This window comes from Pavona decussata, unplaced genomic scaffold (assembly GCF_977016875.1).
Source record: "Pavona decussata unplaced genomic scaffold, jaPavDecu1.1 SCAFFOLD_198, whole genome shotgun sequence".
Taxonomy (NCBI): domain Eukaryota; kingdom Metazoa; phylum Cnidaria; class Anthozoa; order Scleractinia; family Agariciidae; genus Pavona; species Pavona decussata.
The window spans coordinates 1012546-1040505 of record NW_028145606.1 but is presented as its reverse complement, the minus strand read 5'-3'; the positions used below and the strand labels follow the sequence as shown (position 1 = coordinate 1040505).

The window sequence follows — 27960 nt, the reverse complement described above, 5'->3', positions numbered from 1 at the left end:
CTTGTTGCTTTAAAACATAATAAAGACACGCGCTCTCTCTTTTTAATATTTTTATTATTTACCTTCACCTTGATTCATCACGTCAAGTTTATCAACACAAAATAGTTAAGATACAAAATGTAAATAGTTAACGTATATCTAAATATTAGTATTGTGTTTGAATAAGTTTTGTAACTAAGTGGAAATTCTTTAGATCTAAAATTTGTATTTACGAAAGCAGTTTTGACTTTTATGGTATTGAAATACAGACTAAAATTATTCGCTTGATCATGAAGTGAAAAGCAATTGCTTCGACTGGCTGCAAAACAGCAAAAATCACTGGCAACGTTAGAAAAGATCGCCTGCAAATGAATATTGAACGACAGAAAAATCTATGTATTTACAACTAATTGTGCTGCAGTAGGCTTCTTTTCTTTTAAGATTCTCCTTAAATTTTTAAATTTTAAAGCTACATTTTCAAATTAGATACAGTTTGTACTCTAGTTTAGGTTTATCTTAACTGACGCGTCTAACCGACGTTTAACCGTGAACTATAAACGAACAATAGAGCAAGTGAAACCTGCTCCGGAGTTCGCACACCGTTTAACGCTCTTGATACCACTTAATTTTCGATTCCTTATTTGTTCGCCGTGAAAGTCAAGTTATTCCTTCATTTGGATTGCACTTCCTACATCCCTGAGTTGTTTTAATGGGGATATACGTGATCCCAATTTTCATTTCTGATAATAAAAGCAAGTAAAATTTCAAAAAACTATCCAGCCCCTAAATATATAATGCTTTATTATTCAACACATTGTAACTCCGCCCAAATATGGTCATTTTACACTGAACACTCGTCGTCTATAGTCAACAGATATCCTGCGATACACGTAAGGTCGTGTGTCGGGGAGAAAAATCACAAAATAAAGATCTTCTCCAGCTTTTCTGCAATAAAACTGTCCTTTGTCGGCCTACGGCCTCGTCGGCTAAGTATCAGGCGATATTCCGCGCGATTTCGCAGGATTATTGTTACATGTTTACAGCTCTTTGGTTGAAAGACAACAATAATAAGACTATTTGCACAGATGATTGTCGAAATAGTAGAAAGGCATGCTTGTTACACTACGACAAAAAACGTGGTCTTTGTAAACTCCACAACAGCGCTCGCGATCAATTAGATTCCGCCTAATCGTGGTTTTTGAGTCCTCGATCATTTAAACTCGATTTTGCTTTAAACCACACTAACTTACGCTTAAATAATCGGTCCCAAAATGTTTCGCAATACAAAACAATTTTCTCCTTTGCAACCTAAACTTCTAAGAGAAAACGATGAAGGCCTGGGTCTCCTAAGGGCGTGTTTCCCAAAACGCCGGAGGTGTTTTCGTTCCCGATAAGTATTTCTGTGGGTAGTGCACTGTATAGTACTCTACCCACTTTGTCGTCAGGCATCTAAGAATGAGAGAGTGTCCGTTAACAAACAGGTCCGCAGCGCGTGCACAGCACTACCCACATGCACACAACGCGAACCTGTTAGTATGTTTTCTATCACCGGCCTGTGGTAGTTTACCGTGCAGTCTAGTCCAATGTGTTTGTTAATCTTAGACATAGCCATACATGTAAATACTTAATATAAACTTAAAGTGGTGGGTACAGTGTATGCTTAGCTGCATGAACTTCTAAACTTATCAAACATTAATTTTCTGGTCACGAAAAAAACATTGTACACGTAATTAGTTTTTCGGACCTGAAACGTTTTCGGGAATTTTGAGAAACGCACGCCTGTACCTCACTAAAAAACTCTAGATTTGACAAATGTTTTTACTGATAAACACGAAGAGGGAAAACCTGTGAGTTTCTCTGCTGGCGTTTACAAGAGAAAAGTGAAGTCAAGTCTCTTCTGAACTCGGGTATTCTAATGGCGTATATAATGGGATTGATGAGAGAGTTTGCATACATTAAAATCACCAGCGTACGGATTAGGCGACTAGCTGTTAACGGCGAGAGAGAGCTAAACACATCAATGGCTGCATGAAGCAAGGAGAGGATAGCGTTTGGCGTCCACAGCAGTAAGGATAGCGAAGTCATGATGCACAACGTCTCTGTCAGCTTCTTCTCTCTATTGTTTGCGCTATGGTGCTGAGGACGCGCACCACAACATCGTGACGTTTTTACAGCAATGGACACGTGACAAACACAGATGACAAACAGACAAACTAAACTGACTGAAGCAAATGTATACGGATAAAACCTGATACGAGCCAAATACATCCCTCTATCTACGTAATAAATCCCTGATAACAGCACTCCAGTAATCCAGATAACCGTAATAATTAACGCATAAACCCATTGTTTCATGACATGATGCCTCAACGGACGAAATGTTGCGTGCATCCGTTCTATGGAAATGGCAGCGATGTTTATTTGAGACGTCAAAGGGAATAGCGATAGGACACTTGTTATAACATTATTCCACACGCCAAAGGGAGTCACTTCGTACTTCCAAAAGTTGCAATACGCCCCAGTGTAAAAGGAATCCATGAATCGGGAAAATCCCCCACAGAACATATCTACAACTGCTAGGTTGATGACCAAGCACATGCTACGCTTGCGAAGTCTTCTGTTTCTTATGAAAACAATGATTGTAGCTAGATTGAGTATTACTATGGCGACAGTCTCGGTCAAGGATATCGCAAGCCAAGTAATACATTCAGCCGTTGAAAAAATCATCTTGAAACTTCCTCTCCGTGATGATATTAATCGTCTTACTGTCGAGAAAAGTTAACGAATTTTAATACATTTATTCAGTGGTATTAACAACAACAACAATAATAATAATAATAATAATAATAATAATAATAATAATAATAATAATAATAATAATAATGATGATGATAATGATGATGATGAAAATAATAAAACATTCAAGCATAACAATACAAAAGCTAAAATCACAACAACTATGCAATCATATACGATCACTACAATTTTAAAAATACAATGTCTAAAAGAGTTCAAAGGAGAAAAACATTCTTAATATCGTCTGGTACGACGTTCCGCTCCTTTATAGCATGACTTAGAAGGCGATTGTGGCCCCATGAGTGGCGAGATTGGGGTACCCGAATGTTGATAAATTAGCAACATCTACCTTAAAATTCAACCAACAGTGGGCACACAACGAACCAGATCTTGGACTTCAAATGGATTTTGCAAGACCTGGAAAACTCTACAGTACTTAAATAATGCTTTAAGTGTTGATTCAAATTTGATTTCTAACTACTGTTTAACTGATTATTTCAACCAAAATCCTTCAACTTTAGTAATATGCTTCGCTAAGCAGCGCCATCTTCGATCGAGCGATTCTTAGAACAAAACTTAAGTGTTTGCAAAAATTTTACATGCGTGTTTGCATGCACGCAATAAAATAGAATTTTTTTTTTGCTTCAGTCTCTAAAAAGCAAATCGAGTCGGCGGGGTTCTACTGTAGATTGCGACCGAAGGAAGCGCTGTGTAAACATTGATCGTTTGTATAATAAGCGGGTTGAAATTTGATATCAGAGTTTTATCAAGATACAGGGAATATTACCAATTTTGGTTGTCAAGATTTCTTTTTCTGGTCAATACTTGATACGTGACCATAGCATTCTTACGTCAGAAAATAATTTTACTACTACGATGTAAAAGGAAGTTAGTTGGGAAGCGTACAATGAATATCTACTGAACATTAAGGTTAATTTTTTCTGTTTTTGGCAAAATTAAATTTTTGCAAAAACTCAAAAAACTCGGAGCCATTTGGTACCGCAAAGGAACGTGCAAATGTAGACCCCCTCCCACCCCCCCCCCCCCCCCCGGCGGGTCGGCCCTAAATTTTTTTTTCTGCCTCTTTTTAATTCATTGAAAAATAAGTGTAAGCAATTTCTAATGTCGCCAACTAGGCAGACGAATTATAAACAGAATAATCCCACACTCACACTGGGTTTCCACCTTTCACCGCAGCACGTCTCTTTCCCATGGAAACTTCTAGTTAATATTTTAAAAATTGTTGCAGACACCACTCATTTATTTCTAAATATTAGAATTGTTAGACGCCGACCTTTTCGCTCGACACGTTCAAAATTATTTCTAAATTTGTAAGAGAGAAACTGACGGTTTTGGTGCAATGTATATATTACTAGGGAGCTTAAGCAACGACGACGGCAACGGCAACGAAAACGTCACCCGAAAATATATCTTTATTTCATTTGTGCTACTTCGCGATTATTTCAACAAGCTCAACTTTTACAAAAATGGCGAACTATCCAGGAACCAAATCGGTAGGAGTGGCGTACAAGTTAAGAAAGAAAATGAAAAATTTACCGTCGTGCGTTCACGTTTCCCACAAAACCTTAAATATGGTCATTTCACGTTGTTGTTTTGCAAAGAAATGTACCAAAATGTAAAACGCACGTGCAGAGCGATTGTTTTTGCTCACTAAACCTATTGTTTTGCGGCGTTGTCGTTTGCCGTCGCCGTCGTCGTTGCTTAATAATCTCATGGAGAAGGGAATTTAATGGTTTCTTAACGGAAAGTGTAGCCGGCTGGGTCGGTACGGAGTGGAAACGAATGCCATCGATATCTTTTATCAACAGAGTTGATAAAGTAATTTGGCCATCGTAAAGACATTTAAGCGCAGACGTCAGTTCGAGCGTTAGCTACAGCCCTGCGCTGTTATCAGCTTTATTAATTAAACCAAACAGTTGTATGACCTTGGTAATATTAAACTGTTGCAGGTGTATAAATGCAGTGATACGTGACCGCGCTTTCCATTTTCCTCGCGTGCTAAGTGCCTGAAACAGGCTCTGTTTGAATTGTTTTAGAAACCTGCGTTAATATACTTTTTAAACCGCTAATATTTGCAACAGGAAGTAGTGATAAGCATGTCGTATGAAGCAACATAAAAAAATGTATATTAAGTATTTAAATTCTAAGTTCCTTTACTCACCGAAAACACGATTTCTTTCTTTTTCATAAGTAAATTCAAGGCATCACTTTCAGTTTTAGATTCATGTTTGGAACCTTGTTGTCCACCTGAAAGACAGACCTGGAAGAAAACACATTTCTTTTATATTTTAGTTTGTCAACTATCAAAAGAAAAAAACAACTATCCTGAAAATGACGGAATAACTTTTCAGTGTACATGCTGGGGTATACGACATTAATTCAATAATACTTGACCACAGCAAATGTAAGGAAAACTGATAGAGCTTGGTTTTGGGAGAGACAAAACAGGAAAAAGCCGGTCAAAGCCGTAAAACCGCAGAAAATAACAATTAAAATTGCCATGGGTAAAAATTCATGGTTCATGATGGCCAAGCACGGTAGCTACAACCGTAAACTGAACACTGAAGCAAAAAAGCGGTTTTTCCTCTTTGGATACCGAAAACTGAATCCATAAAATTAAAGTCAGTAGAAACCAAGAAACCTATTTTAAAACGTAACGAAAACGCTGAAACCAATTATTATTCCGTCCCTCATAACATGGATTTTCTACTAGCTTTTTCTCTTATCTTTTACATGACTTACCCTTATGGGAAAAATACCTTCTAAGGGGCTCTTGATTGATGGTTAGAACTTATTCTTCTTGTCGAACAATTCAACTGTATTCAAACCGTTTTGAAGGCTGTTTAGTCGGGTACACCCGTATTTATACACATTTGAGTGACAAAAGACAGGAGGACGCTTTGTGTATCATATAATTCATATGGCGCTATTTTGAATACCTTAATTGTTAAATTGTTGATATATTGTTTAAAACAGTGGTCGCATTTCAACCAAAAAGCTTCGCCAACGAAAAACGTTGGCCACAATTTTAAATTTAAACAAGGGAAACCTCAGAGGAACCCCTGGCACGCCACCAAAGTCTAAGTAAATTACCGATTTCATGTGGAGACAAAACTCACTTCCTTTGAAGGAAAACTCAAGTGGTGTGTCTTTACGTTTACGGCAAACGGCAAACGGCAAACGGCAGGGATGACCACGTGACCATGTCTACCCTTCATTTGCCACTCGCTGTTTTCAGTTTCTCAGAAAAATTGAGTAGTTTTGCGTTAACGTCAAAGGCCACAATTATTTTGCACTATTCTCAACTGTCTACTCATTTTTTCAAGAAAACGTAAACGTGAGATTCGTTCGTCATAAACACGAAATGCCAACAACGATTATATAATTTGTCAAAAAGTTCCTCATATAATCACCCCTTAAAAATATCAAAAAGTTCCTCATATAATCACCCCTTAAAAATATCAAAGTGTAGAAGTCACGTTCATCTGCCAATTTGGTGCCTTTTATTTGTTTCACGGCTTAAGCTGTTTTCAACATCTTCTTTGTGGTATTTCAACGAACCAGACGAAATATAATTCATCATGTGTTACAAGATCAAATTTAAGTTCAACCGAATTGGAGCTGTTTTTGTTTTTGAAAGCATGCCAACGCCAACATTAATTACCGTGATGTGATCAAGACGGACTGCTGATCACCAAGCCCACGTAGCCGATGTAAAAAAAGGCCTGTTCTTTCCATTAGAGTGTTTTAGGGGAAGTATCATAGGGTTTTGTGATATCTTTTGTTAAAAATGATGAAATAAGACCTTCAATCAGCTGCCAGATAATTCTAAAATGACGAGAGGAAAGAAATCAACTCAATTATTGAAAGGAACAACTCGTGATCTGTTCTAGCGCATTTTGGAAACAAAAATGCGTGAACTTGAAAAACATTAGCCTAACATTTTTCAAGTTTCAATCCATACCGGCCTACTCTCGATCTGTCTCTGGCCAGAGGCACACTAATTGACAGTTTTATTGCACTGGGGTGATAATTTATAACAAACTTGACGATTAGTTCGTTGTTTCTTCTGAAAGACAAACATTTTTGGGTTTTGAAATGACAGCAAATTTGCATGATACTTCCTCTTTAAAGCAAGGATAAAAATGGTTCATAATCTCGAGACACTGATCGCTATGTCAAACAATAAATGCCCACCCGTATAATGAAGTGGGGCAACTTGTTTATTAAAACGATTGATTTAAAATCTCTACACCAACGCTGTATAATATTACATTCGTATATACCGTTATGTTTAAGGGGAACTGTCGCGGAAATTTGCCTCTACTTTGGTGCAAAGTGCGCAAATATTTAGTGCACCGGAAGAAAAATATTAAGTGATTTCATTGACGAAGAATACACCATAGTAAGTTGTTTTTAGTGATTTCTCCAAAATACACAGAAAGAACTTGAAAAAGTTCGCCATTTTTTTCAAGTTCCACCATTTGCGTCCTAGCCATCCGCAGCCAAAGATACTTTATACTACGGTTTTTGTGCAATAGTAGGGTTATTGTTAACAAAACTGAACCATTATTTTAATATTCCACCGATAAAAATACATTTTCTGGCTGGTTAAAGGTACACTAAAAATAGGTAACACTACCCATTTAACAACCATGTACACATTGGGGTCCTTAGTGTGATGTGTGTGTGTTTTGTGTTGTCGGTATGTGTGTGATTGCGTGTACGTGTAGGTGCTGCATAATTATTTGTCGTAAATGTATTGTTGACGATATAAATACAGCACATATTTTAAGCATTACAGTGCGACGCGCCCTACCGTGGCTACCCAACAAACTTTTTTTTACAAGTTAGCCAATCAGGGTACGCAAATTTGATTAACGGTCACGCCTCATTGCAAAGTCCAACAGGCAAGTGACGCAACAACGAATTATTGAAAACATATCGTTTTGTATTTTATGGCTAACTTGTAAAAAAGTTTGTCGGGTGACCCGCACGGTAAGGCACGTCCCACTGTAAAACTATTGGAAATTATGTAGTGTTAATTTAGTGTAAATATTGTGTGCGTAGTAAATAATGTAATTTGTTTTAATGAGCTTTATCAAAATATCAATAAAAATAATATATAAATAACAAAAAAATACAGCGCACGTAGTCCAACACATCATTAATTATCATGCGAAAGAAGAGATAAAGCAGCTGAGTACGTTTTCGCTTAGCGCTTTTCTTTGAATCCATTTTTTCTCTACTAATAATGTATTTACTCCTGTTAATGACGAGACTGCTAAAAGTTCCTTTCTTGATGGTCAATGGGGCGAGCGCATCATGCGAGCAAGCGAAGCTTTTCACCTCGACTGCTTCGCTCGCTCGAATTGTTTCTCTCTTTCCCTTCGCTTTCTTTGGAGATCAACTCTGAAGACTCTGAACACAGGCGCTGAGAGGTGGAATCGTTTCATCTATGGAAAATTTTTCTTCTTTAGAATAAGAACACAATCTCTGACTGCAAGGTCTTCCTTTGATCACAGAAGAAAATGAATAGCAATATATTATTTTATTTTGGTAAGATAACAGGTTAAAAATCGGGAAAATATTATTTATGATACATCATGTTGCCGATAGCCCTTATTAGTACGTGAAAAACTGCCATAGGAGCGTGAGCAACGGAAAATTTGCTGATCTGGTAAACCAATTAGCTAAAATATAAACCATTTCATGCGTGTTTTTACGCACGCAATAAAATCACAAGATTTTTTTTACACATGTATCGTTTATTTGAATCGATTATTCTGTTTTCGCCGGTAATTTATATTTGCGTTTGGGAAAGCGACGAGTAAAAATTGACATTTTGCATGGACTATTTTATTGGTCATTGCGTTTCCTTGTGATGCAAAGAATAAAATCTAGGTTCACATGTTGTTTTTGCATCTCACCGTTGCGTTTTCTTTTTAAAGTTCAGGACAGTTGCCAAATTTAAAAGCCCCCTTTGGTTGAAATAACAATTTTAAGTCAGTGTGGTAATTGAAAATTCAAATTCCCCACATATGGTTTATGTATTTTGTAAATTTTATATCAAACAAAAAGGTTTCGTTTTCAGGATCGAAAATTTATGTTTTCGATTCCCTCTCGGAATCTAAAATTTGTAATAAAGTGTTGAGTTTGAAAAAGAATAGTTAAATTGTCTTTATTAGTGGCCAACCGGCTGAGATCAGGGAAATCCTCACAAGCCCAGACTTCAATCTGCCTTCAACCTTTACACCTACACCAGTTCACATCGCTCTTTCTTAAAAGCGAAGATGCTTCTATTTAGAGATAATTTTCACATTTCTAAGTTCATGAAATCCACCGAGCGTACTCAACGTATCTTTTGGAGGTTAAAATTAGCAGCATGGTGCTCCTATAGACCTATGCCCTGGTACCTGTTGAGGTTATTAAACAAGACAAAACTATGAAAAAAATTACTTGTTTGTGAATTTGAACCTCCCAGGGGGTGAAAATGAATTTCATTCATGCCCGCAAAACGAGATTCTAGAGATTCTTTCAAAATTTCTGACTAGCACCCACAGTCATTTTTCTATGGAAGTCACCCTCCCCTCCCCCTCGAAGGATCCAGCCATGATAGAGATCTTTAATTTCCACAAGTCTATCCATTTCTCAAATAAGCCTACGTTTTCAACAATACTGCCGCACTAAGATATCATGCCACTCATTGCCATCATGCAGCCGCTTTTCGCCTTTTGCAGGGGCCGAACTATCCAGTAACAGAACTGGTGGGAACGGTCTTCAAGTTAGCACAGAGAATGAAAATCTACTGTCATGTGCTCACGCTCTCCATAAAACCTTGAATTTGGGCATTTCACGTTGTTGTTTGGCCGAAGATGGCGACGAAATGTATCAAAATTTGTAATGCGCGTGCACAGCATTGTTTAGCTCATTAAGCCTTTTCTTTATTGACGTTTTCGTTGCCGACGGCGTCGTGTTTGCGTAAAGTCCTTATTAAAGGCACCGCGAGGACAAGCTGTCTACAGCTTCTTGTTGTTAATTATGATGTCACCCTCGCTTGGCCAATCAGATTGCGAGTTGCCAAGTAGACGGCATCGGGTTATGCTAAAGTGAGGCAGACTGCGCGAAAACCTTACTTCGATTTGAATATTCTTCAAACGAAATTCTAGTAGTTTGCAGCTAATTACCAAGTTTTCAACTTGTTACTTTCCTTGAAATGCAAAACGAATTGAAAAAGACCGGCCACTTTTTACATCGCCAAGTTTAGTTTATCAATTGTTAGTCGAAGATATTTTCCTTCATAGAACTTATTTCATATTAATACGCGCTTATAGTTTTACTGCCAAGCCAGTACCCAGTGAGAAGTTTTCGTGTTGACAGAAAAATAAGTTCGAAAAGCAAAAGCAGATATACTGAAGAAATTAGCTTAAGATATCCCGGCCAATGAATCTCAATACTTTTTAGCAGGGAATCAGTACTACGAAATAAAGACACGCATTATCTCTTTTTAATATTTTAATTTATTTGACGGATCACCTCGACTCATCCCGTCAAGTTTATCTACACAAAATAATTAAGATACAAAATGTAAATAGGAAATAGTGAACGCATATGTCAATATTAAAATTATGTTTGAATGATTCTTCTACTAAGTAAAAATCCTCTTTAGATCTAAAATTTGTATTTACGAGAGCACTTTTGCATAGTATTTAAATAAAAATTGAAGTTATTCGCTTGATCATGAAGAAGAGAAAAAGTTGTGTCCACTTGCTGCAAAATTAACAGCAGTAATCACTCGCGCCGGTAAAAAGGCACACCTGCAAAGGAATATTGGACAACAGAACTAAAACCTATGTATTTGCAACTGATTGTGCTGAATTGGGCTTCTTTTCTTCAGATATTTTCTTTAAATTTTGAAAATTTAGATTCAAATTAGGTACATTTTGTACTCTAGTTCTTAGACGTGCGTCTAATATCTGGTGGTGTTTCACTCGCCCAGTGGGTTGTGTGAAACAGCTGTTTCTGTGCTAATAACGTCGTATACTTTCAGCATCAGTGAGGCCTAGTTATTCACCAGTAACGTAGCTAAAAGAAGCGCAAAAAGAACCCCATTGAGACTAGCGCGGTTTGACCCTGACTGCGTGCCAGAGAATCTTTAAGGGTACAGAGTCAAAATATAGCATGCACCAACGAATATACAAGAGTTATCGGAAACTCGATTTCGTTCATCAATATTATAAAGGATGTGGTTCCTTAGTTTGATTGCCGTTTACCCTTATGAAATTGGCCTTATCATCAGACTGAGAAAATTCATTAAGCTGTCAATTTTTAAATTATTCGTTTCTTTACGATCAATAATATTTAAGCGTCCGTATTCACTCGGTCTGGCGCCGGCCAGCCTTTTTATAAGGTCCGAAATTGTTTTGACAAAGTGTCATCGGTTTTTATTTTCGGTTTTTAGACCCAAATGGAAATAAATAGTGTGTCATTTATTCGATTTTTTTTTCTTAAAATTAGATCTGTTTCCATTTTATTTATTTTAGTTCTTGACGATTTACCGCCTTTACACCGACAAAATGCCCGGAGGAAGTTGCCTATTTTCTAATATTGTGAACCAGTTATCTTTTACCTTGATTATTGAGTCAATAAAATCTTTCATTTCATACTTTCTTGTATTCTTGGCGATGTGAAACCTTGTGTTAACACCACATATTGTCATTACACGCGGTGTTCTTGGGTTCGATTGTAAGTTTCAGTTCTTGTGGGTGGGCGCTTGATCCAGGAAACAGGATATTCATTAATTAGTCCCATTTTGTCTGCATAGAATATACTTTTTAAAGTCGCTTTGAATGATTTGACGAACGTCCTTAATTTTCCAACCAAACACGAGCGGGTTTAAGGAAGAGTTTAGCATAACTAACACAGTTGTGAGTTGCACAGCTCCTTGAATCTTAACATTTTGTTCTGAAACTAGCAGTACAGTTAACACGACCAAGTAAGGGCAATAACAAAGTAAGAACACAGCAAAAACATAAAACGTTTTGATGGCCAAGTTCTTGTTTCGAGCCATGTTTGTGATACTTGACAGATGGATCGAAACCTGCGCTTGGCTGTCGATAATTGCCGCATGGTGGCGGGCTACGGAAAAGACTTTCACATAAACTGTACTCAGCACAATCGTACCGCCATAACCGAGCACTAGTAAAACTATCTCTCCCACTTGAAAAAAGCCGCAAAAGACGCAAATGAATACGGTGGTTAGTGAAAAAATCCACGCCGCCACCACTGACATTATAACACGCTTTGGAGTAACTAGTTCGTTGTACCTCAGATGCAAAGTTATGGCAAGGAATCGATCCACTCCAATGATAGTAACCGTAACGAACGACGCAGACACTAAGAAAGCGGACAGAATGAAAAACGCCAGTAGAACTTCATGGATGTTTTCACAGGCATAATTTTGGCGAATTCCCAAAGTGACGACGATGTAAAGTGGATGACCCAATACTCCCGTAGCCAGATCTGTGAGCGCTAAACACAGCAGCAGAATTCGTGTTGACGAGGGAATTGATGAAGTTTTCTTAAGCGCGAAAATTATCAACACATTTCCCATGATCGCAGTCAAAGCGAGCAAGCCGTTTAGAACACACATGGTGATATAAACCGCATCTAGATCTTCAGGTTTTCCGTAATACTTCATTAGAACGTCACGGCAAAGCTTGAATGCTAATCCCATTTTGACTGGCCTTTGAGCGGCTCTCGATAAATTAGGACTTGATATTTTACTCTTTTCTTTTGCTTACACTGTCAAACTGGGTTTGTTTGGCCCAATATCATCTCAATGATTGTTTTCAGTTTTATGCATGTAAACACAATCAAGCCCTTTAAGTTTGCATTCGATTAAAACTTAAGTACTGTGTTATTACAGTAACCCAAACCCCGCATGCTCAGAACTTCACTTCCACTTTCGCAGACTCCGTAGCATATTAATGTTTTTCATAATAGAAATCCGTCGAATCGACAAAGAGGAGCTTCTTAACTTGGCCCGCAGGTGTAAACAAACTCAACGGAGGTATGACAGCCTCCACCATTTCTCGATCTCAGTTTCTTCAGAGCGATTTTTTTTAGCGATTATCACTCGATTATTACATATTTTGCGCAGTTTTAAATATTTTCAATTTGTCTTTTTTTTTTAGTATCTGTTTATTTTGGGTCCCCAAATTAGTATGGGATTTTTCCAGGCTATAAGGCATTGACACGTTAATAAAGTTTCTATTCTATTCATTCTATAATGGCAGACCTCGAATGCGACCGGTTGACTCCAAAGTTTCCCGCTAAGTGTCAGCTGGGCTGCCAATCGACTAGAAAAAGCATACGCAGGGTTTTATCATCACAAATTCTTGGCAAATCATGATGCGGGTAGAATGCGAGTTTTTGTCTGCGTAGCTTGCCGTGCAGAGCATGGAGATTGCGTAGAAGGCGAACTGCAATCTCGCTGGTGTGTCTCGTCAAAATAAATGATAAAAGCCAAATACCATGGGCTCCTGTAAATACTGAAATAAACGCCAAGTGTTTTCTACTCAACTTTTTGTGTAATCTTTATTTTGATGGATATAATGCTTGACAAAGTCAATGCAAAAATGAAAAAAATCATTTTCTTGTAAGATTACCTTAAATTACTCCAATTTAGTTCTAGTTCAGAAAGCAAATTGGCCTTTAACTTTATTTCAAAAGTTGAGCAATTGAAAAACAAAGAGGACCCGCTGCTTGGTTCAAACAGATAACTACGTCGACTGTTTTGGATGATTAAGCGGGAATTAGGAAAAAAGACGTGTTCTAACTCGTCGAATTTAGTCCTTAAAATAAAAAAAAAGCTACACACGGAACTGTTTTCCAGATAAACGATAAAAAGTCTGTATGTCACATAACTGGGACAATTCGGGGGCAATTTGAGTTTCACGGCCAATTTTCCACTTACCGTGATTTCCGACCAAGCTCAGTTCACTTTGCTGTCATGATATGATTACTATTCCCAGCCGCTTAAACTGCGTTGGGTCTCGCTTTTATTAATTCTTTCATCCCCAGTTGAAATTTCATATATCACTTTTTATTTTATTTACCACGACATACATTCATAGAAAGTTACAGTGAATAATAGACTAAGATCTTACATATGTTTACAGTGAATAATAATAGTAAAAGAAGAAGTAAGACGTGGCGAGGAGACCTCAAGAAACCCCCAGGCTTTTACCGAGAGAGGTCTCCTCGGAGATATGTTAGGACTGTAAGACTAGTAAAGACATTGTATTTAGATTTTTTAACATTCGGTGGTAAGACTATAAAGACATAACAGAGTCGGACGTTTCATACAATTAACTGAGGAAATCAAGAAGCTTTCTTTTGAAGGTGGATAGACCAGGGGAAGACGTAATTACTATCCAGTAAACGATGCGTTTTTTTAAACAATCCAAGGAAAATTCAATCCATTCTCTTATCGATCACACCGCACCAGCTTCTGATCAGGCATTTCTGAGCTGAAGCAAGCGTGAATGTTCGCCATGTTGAGGTTAACCTCCAGAATGTACTTGCCTGTCATTTTTTCACAGAGCCTAAAATTTTTCGAAAGGGGCAAAGTATTGGTTGGCGTTTCTTAACAGGTGACGGAGTCCGAAACTCAACTCGGGTTCCAAAAACGACGGAAACCTTTGAGCATCACATTGGAGTGTGTGACCAGGTCAAGTTTACTTCATTATGTTTTGAGTGGAGAATAAATTAGAGGGTTAGGGAGAGGAAAGGTATTTCAAACGTTTAAAACCTGCAAAGTATGCAAGACGGGGAGCATGGATGGCGCAGTGGTGAGAGCACTCGTGTCTTACCAATGGACCCTGCGTCACATGGAGGTTGAGTTTGTTGTTGGTTCTCGTCCTTGCTCCGAGAGGTTTTTCTCGGAGTACTCCAGTTTTCCCCTCTCTTCTAAAACCAGCATTTCCAAATTCCAATTCGATCTGGATTATTGTCAAGCACTTTATCATGAGCCTCTGGCTCTGGAGACCGTGTACAAGCACTCCCCGTGTTTTATTGACATTAAATATATTACTTTACTTTTTTATTTTACGTTTGTTAGCACTTTCATCTAATAATAGCGCATTGCTGCTGTGTGTGATCAATTATTTCTTATATGATGAGAGGGGACTAATTAAAAGGGCAGGTTTCCATATGAAAATGAGAGGAGCAAGAAATGTTGTCCAACCGTCAACAACCCAGCAGCTGAACCAGTGCAAGGTCAAGCATAAGATAAAGAGGTTCGGTGCTGGATTGGACATTAAACCAAACGACTGTGAACTAAAATCTTTCAAAATCCAATTATGTCATTGGAATTGAACCAAAACTATTTCTGGGATCCCGATCGTCGGCGGCTCACCTCGTTTGCAATGACAACAAGTGAAACACGATATTGTTTTGCAATTTCTTCGCTGGAGGTTCATAGCCGGACTGGTGGCCGACAATAAGAGAACCTTTGTCAGTTCATTCCATCGGGTTTGTGAGTTTGTTTATGATACGAAATGTCTTATAAAACTCTTTGCTTTCTACTATTTGCTGGAATTAGTTGTTCCGTTTTTGTTGTTGCAAGGCGACATTCAAGTGCAGTCCATGACAGTACCACGGAAGGTGAGTTTTTTTTAGCAAAATATTTTGCCTTCCACGAGTAATGTGTACGCCCTCGGTTAAAACATATGCTTTATTTTCCAAGTAGATTTCTCAGTTCACAGCCAACAACTCACGAAAATATTTCACTTTTTGGTTAAGTTTTTTCCAAGGTCAACAACACGCTGTAACAGAAACTCCTAAATGTGAATGTTCTGTTTGAAGAAAGTTTAAAAAGTCCCGCTGTTGGCAAGGACTAGTCAAGACGGAAGAAACATGCACAAGGCTAACAAACAGCATTAACATAGACATATCTAATCCAGCAAATGTTTAACCACGGAAGGAAGTGATCAAGGGAGAGGTTTGAACTAATCGAACGTCGGTTTCATAAATTTTAAGGCCCTTGGTATGGAGATATTCTTAAGGACATACTTATTTCTAATTCTTCACCCTCCCGCTGAGAAATTCAATGATGTCAAATTTATATGTCAAAATTTATACTGAGACGTGGAAAGTCTTTTGGGCGAATATTGCCGTAGTTATCCTTTTCATCGTATAGTCGATTTATACTCTGATATAGGAACGCTTACAATTTTTTTGTGCTGCTGTGATTTAAACACACGAGCTGCGTTGGCTTCAGTACCGTGAACCTTTGCATTGGAAAATGTTTGCGTGTGATGATGAGACGATAATTTGTTTATACTCAACTTCTCGGCGAAATTCAATTAGCACCTAATGCGGCTTTTGCAGACAACACAGCGTTTAATGCATCCCACAGCGAGGTATATGCTCTATGCTCTTATAAATAAATAAATAAAAAAAAAAAAATGATAACAATCTATTTTTGATGGAGGAGGCAATTCAGTGAAAAGTTTTCTAATACTAAAGTCTCAAACTGAGTATCAATGCATACGTACTTTTGACAAATTCGTCGATCAATTTTCTCTATTCATTTGGAGAAGAAAGACATGTATGTTTAAGTACGCTTCTTATATATCTAGAGGCGACCGACCATCTAAAACGAATCACTCTCCTAAAGAAAAGTTTTCTTTCTTTTAACAAGTGATAGCGCCGCTTAATTAATCAATGGGGAAGATTTAATTCAAGCACGACTGAAAATATTTAGTACAATTCAGTGATAAAATGTGTCGACAGTTCTGTTCGCTTTTTTCAACCCACCGACCGACAAGAGCGGGCGGAATGCCAGAAACGGGAATGGCTTAAAACATTTTGATCGTGATATCACCGCAAGGTTTGACAATCCCTAAGAACGCCCCATATTTTCTTTGTGGTTGAGACAACAATTGCTTGTTCAAAGATATTCACAGGGCCTGCTTCTGGTGGACAAAACAGCTGGTATTGGCACTCATCAAGAGATTTTAATGTATTTCATCGTCTTTCATCGTCTTTCATCGTCTGCTTCGGCAATTGGCTGACGTTGCTCGAAATCATGACCGTTCAATTCCACTCATAATTAAAAAGCAAACATAGGTTTATTGAAAAGGGTTTTAATCATGCAGTCACGTGGTTTTCTCGACAAAAACCAAATGTGCCGCAAGACTCCAACCCAAATCTCTTTAACAGGTGCCCACCACATCTACTGCACTGTGACACCAGCCACCCACGTTTGTCACGCAATCAAGTCACGCGAGCAACCGAAGAATTGCTGCGTGGGAGGCTAGACTAGCAAACTTTGCAGACGCATGCTGCATACCCCAAAAGGCTCCACAACACTCTTTAGAAAAAAGAAGGAGACTTTCGAAAACTCTTCAGTTTTTTTCAATCGAGTTCGATAACCACACAAACAGTTCAAAAACCACACATCAGTTCTGTGACAGTAGACCTCAGTTGTAACGACAACCTGATAGAAGTGTTTTTTATTTCATCGGGACAAGTAGGAGGAGAGGGGCGAGGGTTTTACGGGGGTGAGGTCCATATTTAGGGCAGGCAGAAAGTACGAATAAACAAAATAGTATCTATGCATTCACAAATAATGGTAATAGGCTCCTATGGACGCATTTAAAAATCTATTGGAGACTTTTGAACACAAAACTTTCAAATGCGCGTTAGGTAGTATGCGTTACTTGTGGACAAAAGGGTTATAATGTAAAACACCGATATGATGTTGTTGGAGTCTGTGGACGAAATTCATATTTATGGTCAATTAAATAAATGCCGACAAGGTTTTCTTCGCTGTCGTTATGGTTGTCCTTAACATTTTGATAAAAGACAGAAATGTCGGAATTGTGTACTCCTTTTTTTCTCATTCCATTTCTTTCCTTCGCAGAAGCTCTTAAGATTCCACCCCCTAAAGTAACAGCAAAGAAGATCATGAAATATTTCCTTCGCCGCCAAGACAGCCTTACCACCACCCGCCGAGTCAAGCGCCAGGACTCAGCTGTAAGCAATCGCACCAATAATGTCGTCTATGTCATTGACTCGTCCAACTCCATCCGCGCAAAAAATTTCAAGAAAGGCCTCAGGGCGCTCGTTTACCTCACGGAGAGAGCCAACCCGAAAACTCTATACGCTGTTGTCAATTTTGCCACGGAGGCTACGATTCTCACGCCCACTTTCATATCTATGAATAAAACCATCGCTTTACTTCCCACCGTACATCGCAAGGCTGGTCTTACCAATACCCAGGAGGCACTGCAGGTGTGCAAGGAGGACTTATTTGAAAATCAACGGTAAGTTACTGCGATTCAAATGGTGGCGAGGTGGTGTAGTAGTTAGCACATTGGACTTATAATCCGGCGGAATAAAGTTTGGTGGTTTGAATTGTATCTCTGCCATCTTGTTCTTTGGTTAGACAAGAAACCTATCCACACGTTGACACTCTGTTACCCGCCCTGGGGTCCGTTTCTCGAAAGTCCCGGTAACTTACCGGGCCCGATAAGTATATTTTTAAATGTTTTTTTCGCCGATTACACAGTGATTACACGCATGGTACTTGGCCAATGTTTTCATAGAATTACTGAAAAGATTTTAAAATTTAGTATTCAAAGCTAACAAAAAATTGACTTCTGTTAAAAAACATTTATCACCAAAGACACTTATCGGGCCCGGTAAGTTACCGGGACTGTCGAGAAACGAGTGCCTGGTACGACTTAACAGTTTACGGCCTTTACAGCCATTTTACAGACTAAACAGCCCGCAATTTACAGTAGCGTGTCTGTTGACCCAGTCTTTGAGTGAACTTGACTTTGCTTTGATAAAAATCTCAATCCTTTTAGTAGGAAAATCTTGTTGATCTTATGGAAACTGGTTTGCACTTACATACGAAAAGCACGGAGGTTTGTACCAAAACAAAGTGAACTCCAGCCTCGCTTTCACCCAAAGACCAGGTCACTAAGCACACAACTATAAAATGTGCTGTTCACATGGACTTTTGTATTTATGACCAAACTGGCTTTGCCTAATAGGCGATGATCAGTCAAACATTAAGCTAACACAAAAATGCCCTGTTGCTGCAGAAGTCGAAACAAACGGAATTTATTGTGTTATTTGCCACTTGCTCAGTTATTTAATGATTTTGTCTGTCTGTTTGTTTAAGCCATAAACGAACCTTTTTTTCTTTTTCTTTGTACGCAGATCTGGCTTCGACCCAGAAGGTTTCAAAAACGTTTTGCTTGTCACTGATGGTTTGTCAAACATCGGTAAAGACATGACCCTTTTCAAGGCATTTAATCTGAAGAACGCAGGAGTGGAGATATTTGTTGTGGGCGTTGGAGGTTTCAGGTTTGGGATTCAAGAAATTATTGGATTGGCTTCTTCAACTGACAGGCATCTTTTTCGTGTGCAGGATTTTGATGGGCTGATAAGAGTCACCAGTTATATTCCCGGATGGAACTCTGAATGAGACACGTGCCACAAAAACGGTTTTGCAGGTGTCTTCGCCGCGCGTGCGCTAAGCGCCTGAGAGTTTCGCGTTTTAATGAGATGACCGCGGGTAACTTGCGATTAGGGCGCAGGTAGAGAGCCAAATCACAGGTTAGTCCGCGCCCACATCTGATTCTTCACTCAGACCCCCCTTGTCGCTAGTGTGTTAAACACTGTGTGTCCTTCTCGATAGAGATAAGCAGAAGGTCTGGCTCAATCGAGACCGCAAATAGTCAAAGTTTGAAATAAAAAATACAAACTTTATGAGAATAAAAACACAAACTTGAGATTGTGGGCCGAAAACACTCGGAATTGTGGTGGCATGCGTACATCACCTCGTAAGTACAGTCGGGCAAGAAAAGAGTCGCAAAAAACCTTGCTTGTACATCCTTACCATGCCATAACACATCAAATAATAACAGTCACAACCTGCGCCAAGCAGTGGAAAGCTTTTGTTCAATTATTTTTATCGTCTCCAAATTTTTGACGCTATTTTAATTGATTTAAAAACTTATCATATTCACTCGCTAGATCGCTTACTCACTTTGATCGACTTACAAGCGCGTACGTGAACGGAGGCGAGAAAACACAATAGTAAGTCAACAGTCTCTTAACACAAATCATTCCTTGTTAGTACTGAAGTCGTCAGTCAAACAGAACTGTTTTCAAATTGCTCTACTTGCGTTCTTATTTGCACCAGTGCTTCACAAGTACCCTAAATCCCTCAGATGTACTCTCAAACGCAGCATCCTTCTCTTTCGTTAGGTTCAGAATCGATTGACTCGATCAATTTTGATATTCGGTGAACTCTCTGGAGAATTACTCGCCCAGTTAAGCGCTCTCTGTTCTGTGTTGCTCCACTCTGTCTTATTATCATTATTCATTTGGTTAATTTTATTAGACAGGTATAAGAACATCAAATCGCTTTTGCGTTAATCACAAAGGGCCGGTCCTCGGTGGAAAGTATACTCAACCGTACCATGCTTTTAAATCCATTTTGCCACCATAGATCATCATCGGTGTGAAAACCTTCATTAAACAGTTTGTATTTACCGATGAATACTCTGTAATTGTTCAATTTAATAACATTTTAAGACGCGGCGCATCTCGCTTTAGTGAAGTCTTATCTTGGGGCTGAAAAAACAACAACAACAACAACAACAACAACAACAACAACAAAAACAAATTGTGCCGTTGACTCTTGCAAAATCTATGGCACTGCCCATTATAACGTTAATCTACCTGCAATTTTTATTTATTCCCAAGATTTTAATTGTTTCGTATTCTCTTTGGGTTGGTTTTGAGGTCACGTGATCCACAGTATTCTCTCGTCGCCATGTTGAATATCAATCTTGCGAGTAACGAGTCACGATATTCGATTGTACCAAATTCAAGGATTTATATTAGTTATGCATTGTTCTTTTCAGCTCTGAAAAGAGCAGTGCATAATATAAACCCTGTGGTATCTAGCTTTAGTATTACGTAAATAAATACTGAAAACAGAGAGCGGTTTTCAATTGAGTGTTGTAAAACCAAAACCAACAGATGTAAACAGCACAATCAGCCAATCAGAACTCGAAGCAAACATATGTAACCTGCGTCAAGCGCGGGAAAACGCGTGCGGCCAAGCACGATTGGTTTTGGTTTGGCTTCCCATTGGTTGAGAAAATGGCGCGAGGTTTGTCAACCAATCATAGAGTCTAGTAAATCAAAGCAAACGCGAAATTACTTGCGACACTCAATTGAAAACCGCTCTATTGGAATCAAGAAAACCCCAAAATAACTGCTCATGTTTGTTTAACCGAATTGTTCTATCAAATCTCTTTGGCTTCGGCCGTGGACAGGACAGAAATAGATTGCAACTTGAAAGATTTGCTTGCAAAAGTTGAGTCAATTATCCCCTTGTGTCTTGAGAAAATCGCTAAAAACCGCGAATCATTGTTTGTTTTCCCTTTGAGCATCGTACCTGATATCTTTCTCTTCGCGTGCTTGGTAATTTCATGCAAAGGAGTAGTTCTTTGGCATTGCGAAAAAAGGGCGCATTATGTTATTCAATCGAATGACGTAATAATAATTGCTAAGGGGAACTGACAATAACTATTCAAATATTTGAATAATATCAAAACAGTGTACACGTCTTTGACATTTTTTGTACAAATTTGTTAATATACAAGACAAATTTCACGCACTTGAAGTAATCATCTTTTGCTTGCCTCGTAAAAATGACCGCCGTACAAGGATTGGTGGGAGAACTTTTGCTCTTCATCGTTTTGTACGGTTTTGATCTTGGAACAGATTTCAGTGTCCTGTTCGAAGCCTTGCGCAGCCATACTACTTACCAACGGTTCTTGGAAGATTTAAGCGACACCAAAGCTCAAACAAATGTCACTAAACAGCTGTCATTTTGTTCAAGTGGCCCTTGGAATAAAGATGACCTCCAAAGAGAGATCAAGTCTTTTGGAGAACTACTAATTGCCATGAAAGTCTTCACTGCTTTGGCTTCTTTTATTGTCTTCTCATTTCTCGTCGCTTATATTTGGAACATTCACCGTACAATGACGGACTCAAACTTTGCAGATTATCAAAACAACAAGAACGTAACGTTTCAAGTCATCTTTGGTTTTGCGTGCAGCATGCTTCAAGACGTTCCCTTAACTTGCCTTGCCGTCGAATTGTACGTTAAGCGCTCCGGACCACGAGGTCTTACATGTTGGGCTTGTTACCAGGATCAAGCATGCACCGATAAACGCATCCTTAGCAGCCGTTTTGAACATACAAGGACCCTTGTAGCTGTAACTCTTACAGCCGTGGTGCTCGTTAGCGTGTACAAAGGTCTCAGCACGTTTTATCGCTGGAGCGAAACTGGTGTCGTCCGCTGTTACGAGATACGTGCATGTGTGTCCATATTTGTTGGCGGTTGTTATGCTGTTGTAATTTTGACGCCGGCCTTGGGCCTGTTTAAATTCCAATTCTTTACGCTTTCTTCAGAAGCTACAAACTTCTTTAGCGGAATAACTGACAGGCTTTTCATGGTCGGTGCTATTATGTGGGGCGGCTTTTTTGTCGTCGCATGTTGCTGTCCTTTATTGAGTTGCATACGACGTAACGAGACTTAGACTTAAACCTCTTGTCATGCAATGAGGCTTAAATTCGACGGACTGTGGAACTCAGTCTTGAACAATGTGAGCATTCGTTCAAAGATGAATCCTGGTGTTTAGAAGACTCTTCTTGAGGCGCTTTTAATTCGATGCTGTGTAGGATGGCCGGCTTTGACTTTTAAGTCTTTCGATTAAACCTAAACGGAATCAAGAACCATTGAAATGAAAGCTGCTGAGCAGTACTTTCCAGCGGAGCAGTCTTGTTTGGTGCAAGGTGGTTCCGTTCTGTGTATGAAATCCTAAAGTGTGACCATTCAAATGAACGCTATTAAGTAGCATTTACTGCGATGTTTTTTACATTTTGACCGAAGAATCAATTTTTAGGAAAGTTGCTTTATTTTTTTCTCTCGCAGTCTTCGGCGGTATTGGCTTGACACAACGGATCAAAAGAAACGTTCTTGCGCTTTTATCTGGTGTCCTACGAGCACGCTATTCCTCTTGTAAATGCCAAAATGATAAAAATAATTTTTCTTAAATGTCCCATAAAAACAGCTTTCATGGTAAAATTTTATCTAATCGGTTCTTTGATGTGTTCATTGGGCTGTTCAGTAAGCTGTAGCGTTTTTAACGACGTAATTAATCTTTTATGCTTTTGTTAACTTTGTTTAAATTCAAAATTTCAATTCGTCTTGTATTAATTAAGTACATAATGATAAACGAGACTGGGAGACTCAAAGATAGCAGGTGAGCAAACTCGTAAAAATGTAGTTATGTCAGATCAATTTTTGTGATACAGACCGATTGTTTGAGAAAGATGGATCCGTTAATTTAATTTCCTGATTATAAGTTGTTACTAAGGAGAACTAACCTTCGTGAAAATATCTGCCGGATATATTAGTAGAAAAGTTTGCATTTTAAATAGTTTTGCATAGAAAAATGAATCTATCAAAAAAGCAACGCGACAAAATTTATATTGACGAGCTAATCATTCTCGACCCTAGAGCCTTTCAGCTTGGCTGCGCAAGGGAAGAATTCTGGGATCGAGGATGCTAGCTAATATGTTATATGCGCATGCTCATAAAAAATTTAATATGGCCATTCTTTTAATGCAATTCTCGACCCCAGACTGTTATCTTTTTCGCATAAATGCCGTCCGCGTTTTGCTTAGTCACGCCAAAAGGCACTGGGGCCGAGAACGATCAGGTATGGAAAGAGGAGGTTTCCATAAATGTTTTCGCGTGATCTTAAATTCCTTTACCAAATTTTGGCTTCTCCATTATATATGCAATGAATATAAATCATTTTCAATGTCTAGTTTATCTTGACATAAGTCAAAGACATGATGAACGCCAAATCTTTCTCAAGACAGGAAATTTCAAATTATTTCTTAGGTTGCCTTCCATCGGCCATCAGGATACAAAGTGTATCGTAAATTTCTTTGTGTCGGCAAGAGTGATCGGTTGTTATTGTACGATATATCATGAAATTTGATTTCTCAGCACTACCTCGCTTATCCTTAATCCGTAATCCGGCCACTGAATCGAACAGCCACTTCATTTTTTCAAGTCGGCGTTTCAAACAAGAATCGGCTCACCATATTAATTTAACAACAGTATTTCACAAAACGCATGCAGCAAAATACAATCAAAGTTTTTTATTTCCGTGTAGGTGGGACCTGGTTTCCCACATAACATCAATAATATTATATTTACAAACCCTTCACTTATTTAGCAGGTAACAGTTTCCAACAACCCAATCCCATACAGTTACGTCGCTTCATCACGAAACATCAGCTTATAACTCTCAAATAAGCTTTTTCTCGCTGATCCCAGTCTTGTTACTCATGCAGAAAGCATAAAGTCAGCCGTAGCTGTATGTCGGCGGAGTATAATGTCTCTATAATTCTATTTATCCCCTACCCCCTCCCCGAGGGGAGTTACCGTGTGCGGTAAACGACAGGTGATTTTATAAACAACCTGCAACTTGAATTCAAGTTCCTTTTGACGCTTTGAGAATAAAATCCTTCTTCATTTCACCATTAGGCAATGCATTGGTTACAGAGTAATAGGGTGCACCTCGTCCAAATTATTTTACATTAAGTTTACAAAACCCCTTACATGAAAGCCCAACTTTTATCATCCTTATTGCACAAAGGCATGTCCGCAGATCACACTTTTAAAGCACAGTTCATCAAGAAGTCTTCACCAACAGAAGCTGCAACCAAGTTTATAAAGCAGCCATCATCTAAACGAAGACAACAACACTGACCGAAAGAAAATCGACCAAAAACAACAATTAAACGAGCAAGAAGAAAACATTTGTCCCTCACGCAAACGTTTGTTGTACGCTGTCCTCCGGGTTGCTTCAAAGTCCATTCCATAACGCGAGTTTCTGTATTCTTTTTTTTTTTTTTAGTTTTCTATTGTAGGAAGTTGACTCAGTTCACATTGGATACCAAGATACAATCCAGCTCAAAGCTGCAGTTGCAAACATGGCCACGACTCCTAGAACCACAATGCACACCGTTATAAGTCCCATAGAATATACTTCAATGTTAAGGATAGATTAAGCCAATGGAAGATGAGTAACTGGTCTTGGTTGCAGCACAGACGTACCAGCCGAGTCAAGTTTCACGCACGTTTGAACAAGGGAAAAAAAATCACCTTTGACTCCTTGCAAGGATGGTTTAGCGGTCTAATGTTTCGTACAACAAGCGGTGTAATTATGTAAACTGCCAAGCCGCTGCGGCTGGCATTTTAAAATAAATACGAAAACCAATTCCCACGCTAATGAATATTAATAACAAGTAAATGTGCTCTCGCTGTGGTTAGTTTTGATAGGCTGGGTACAGGTTGTTGGATTTTAATCAGCATTAATTTGTTTGATAACAGGGAGGGGCAAATTCAAAAGCTGTCACAAACATAATTTGAACACTAATATTGGGTATCCTAGCCAATCGCAACTTAACGTTTAATTTCAACAAGTGGTGTTTAAGTGTCAAAGAGGGACGCTTGTCAATACAGCGGGTACCAGACGATTCGCTTTCCAAGGCAACAGATTAAGGAGTCTTTTTAACAAGAGATATCCAGTTTCTCGTATTTTAATTGTACTGAAATGGCCGGCGGTTTGTCAGTTTTTCACTGCGATGCAAATACAAGCTCGCAAACGGGAGTTATGCGTTTTAAAAGCATAGGGCAATGCGAAAGCAAAAGCACAAAACTTGTCCTTGCAACTGCGTATAACGTGTTTTAAACTATCTTAATAAAGTCTTGTGGTCTTAACTTGAGTGTTTCTATCTCTTGTACTAGCGTTACTCTTGTTCATCAGTTAGACTAAGCATTACATAAGACAGTAACTTGTTTTTCACTCACGAGTTGTTGCCATTTCTAACAAAACACGACAAATATCAGTATCCAACACATGTTTGGTTGAAACTTTATAAGCATATGTGTACTGGCTGTTTTTTGCACCACTGAAGATGGATGTTGATCAGTTCACGTCACGTGAATGACGTACAACCGAAATTTGAGCAGAGCCGACATCATCAGAGCTTGCCGCGACCAGTCTCTCACGGATAATGGAGATAACTGCAAGAAAGCGAGCCAGCTTTTGTTTTCAGGTCTTCTCACGACTTTCGAGTAAAGCGGAGACAGTTGAATCTATTCGATTGTTTCCATGGTGACGACACATTCAGGACTGGTAATGAGGCTTGTGGTGACCAATGAGAAGGGCTTTTTCAGAGAATCAACATTAAAAAAACACCCATAAATTCTGCCGTTGTTTCTGTGCTAAATAATAGGCTCCTTATAAAATGTTAAAATTCAGCTTCTTAACGAAACCTACCGAACATAAACAAAATAGATTTACTAAATTTCTTTGGTTTGAGTCCACTTGGACTAATTGCCAAGCTGCTTTCAAATAAACGAATGTTTGGTTTCATCACATAGTTGATAAGGTAATGTATTTGGCCACAGTAAGTTGGAATCGCTCTGACGAAGGGCTAACGCTCGAACGTCAGCACTCCAATCTCTTTACGGTGGCCAGTTTACCTTTAGTTACTAACTCTGTTGATAAACCAAACATTCGTTTTACTCCCCACCGACGCAGCACCACAGTTTCTTTAGAAACTAAACCTCTTATCTTTTTGTTTTAAAGATGCAGTGTCACCTATTTTCAGTGTCACAATGAACAGCCAAAAAAGGTATTTGTTTCAATGGAATCGTTAAAATAATGGTTGCGTTTTGTTAACAATAACCCTACTAGTGCACAGAAACTACTGTTAATTATGTTTGACTGCGGATGGCTAGGATGGAAGTGGATTGCAACTTGAAAAAATTGGCCAATTTTTACAAGTTCCTCCTGTGTATTTTAGAGAAGTCGCAAAAAGTTGATTATGGTTTTTTCTTCCCACGAGAAATACCTTAATATTTTCTTCCCGATGTTGTTAGAGAAATTTCATGTCACAAAACAGGTTCTCTGTCAAATATTTTGAGCAGTTTTTCCCCAAATACAGCAAAAGCGCAGTGAAAGTGCCCCTTTAAATATAGCGCAAGGTCTCTATTGACTCGTGCGCCGGCGTAACTGTTATAATACTTTTTTTGTCCACATGAAAATTGTTTCCTTTAGAAAAGGGAGACGTACCAGCATAACGCAAGAAACTGATAAGAGGCAAGGGATTGGATAAAAATACTCAACCAAACACGAGAAAGTTTCCTTGAGGCCAGAAGAAGTATTTTATTGAACTTTTAAAGTTTCTTGATCAGTCGAAATTTACAAATAAAACCAAGTTTAGTGCCAATATGTTCATAACAAATGCAAACTGGAACGATACCACTGAATGCAGGACCAAGGTAACAAATTTGATTGACATAATTTAATTCATAAGAACGCATTTAGGCCACTAGAGAAATGCGTTTAGAACAAACTGGAACACTGCTATATTTAAAATTTAAACTCCAATCTTATTGGTTGTCGCTTTCGCCCTGTATGAGCAATAAATAAAACTGTAAAATAAATAAGCATTCTATAAACAAATGAAATCTTGATAAATGTATTTTTTTCAGTCGGTGACAGGCACACTCGGAAAAAGAAAATTCGAGTCCTCCCAACAGGAGTCGAACCTGGGACTTTCTGATTACTACTTCAAATCTACTACTGAGCTTCGGGAGACTCGTGGCAGGTAGGCCATTAAACTACATTTTCATCGACTGAATTCACCGAATTTTCTCTATTCATACCTACTTTCCAGCTCTTTTTTAGGGGGAGCAGTAAAGGGCGGTTTCCAATGATCACAACTATTCGGCGAGAAACGGCTACTTTGCAAATGGAGTGCATTGATTTGAAGGTTGGGTTCTACATATTCTTCGAAATTACAGATTCAGAAAATGGTATACAGCTATTTTAATTAACTTTGTCGGATCAAAGTATAAAGCGGTAAGACAAGACCTCAAGATTCTGTGGATTTTTTTATGAATAAGTTCATCAAAATCAGCTACGCCTCGTTCGTCCAGTGAAGATATACGATGGGGAGCCATTTGGA

The 27960-nt window shown here is 38.6% G+C and overlaps 3 protein-coding genes across 4 annotated transcripts; 1 reads left to right on the top strand and 2 right to left on the bottom strand.

Moving 5' to 3' along the window:
- Positions 1-46: 46 nt before the first annotated feature.
- Positions 47-5675, bottom strand: LOC146461471 (histamine H2 receptor-like). Of its 2 annotated transcripts, none has more exons than XR_014857397.1 (3): positions 5539-5675; positions 4958-5056; positions 47-2744 (listed from the first exon to the last, which is right to left on the bottom strand). XR_014857397.1 is itself a non-coding variant. In XM_085086856.1 (3 exons), the coding sequence occupies exons 2-3, from the start codon at positions 4982-4984 to the stop codon at positions 1798-1800; spliced, it is 978 nt and encodes a 325-aa protein (XP_084942982.1). In that variant the 5' UTR covers positions 4985-5056; positions 5539-5675; the 3' UTR covers positions 47-1797. The 2 variants fall into 2 exon arrangements, 1 of the variants encoding a protein (XP_084942982.1); XM_085086856.1 differs by having other exon boundaries at positions 4954-5056.
- Positions 5676-10328: 4653 nt separating this feature from the next.
- Positions 10329-12941, bottom strand: LOC146461470 (adenosine receptor A2b-like). The gene has a single exon (XM_085086849.1). The coding sequence runs from the start codon at positions 12530-12532 to the stop codon at positions 11594-11596; it is 939 nt and encodes a 312-aa protein (XP_084942975.1). The 5' UTR covers positions 12533-12941; the 3' UTR covers positions 10329-11593.
- Positions 12942-15253: 2312 nt separating this feature from the next.
- On the top strand, positions 15254-19626 carry LOC146461469 (matrilin-3-like). Its single transcript, XM_085086880.1, has 3 exons — positions 15254-15465; positions 17729-18131; positions 19036-19626. The coding sequence occupies exons 1-3, from the start codon at positions 15360-15362 to the stop codon at positions 19301-19303; spliced, it is 777 nt and encodes a 258-aa protein (XP_084943006.1). The 5' UTR covers positions 15254-15359; the 3' UTR covers positions 19304-19626.
- The last annotated feature ends 8334 nt before the right edge of the window (positions 19627-27960 follow it).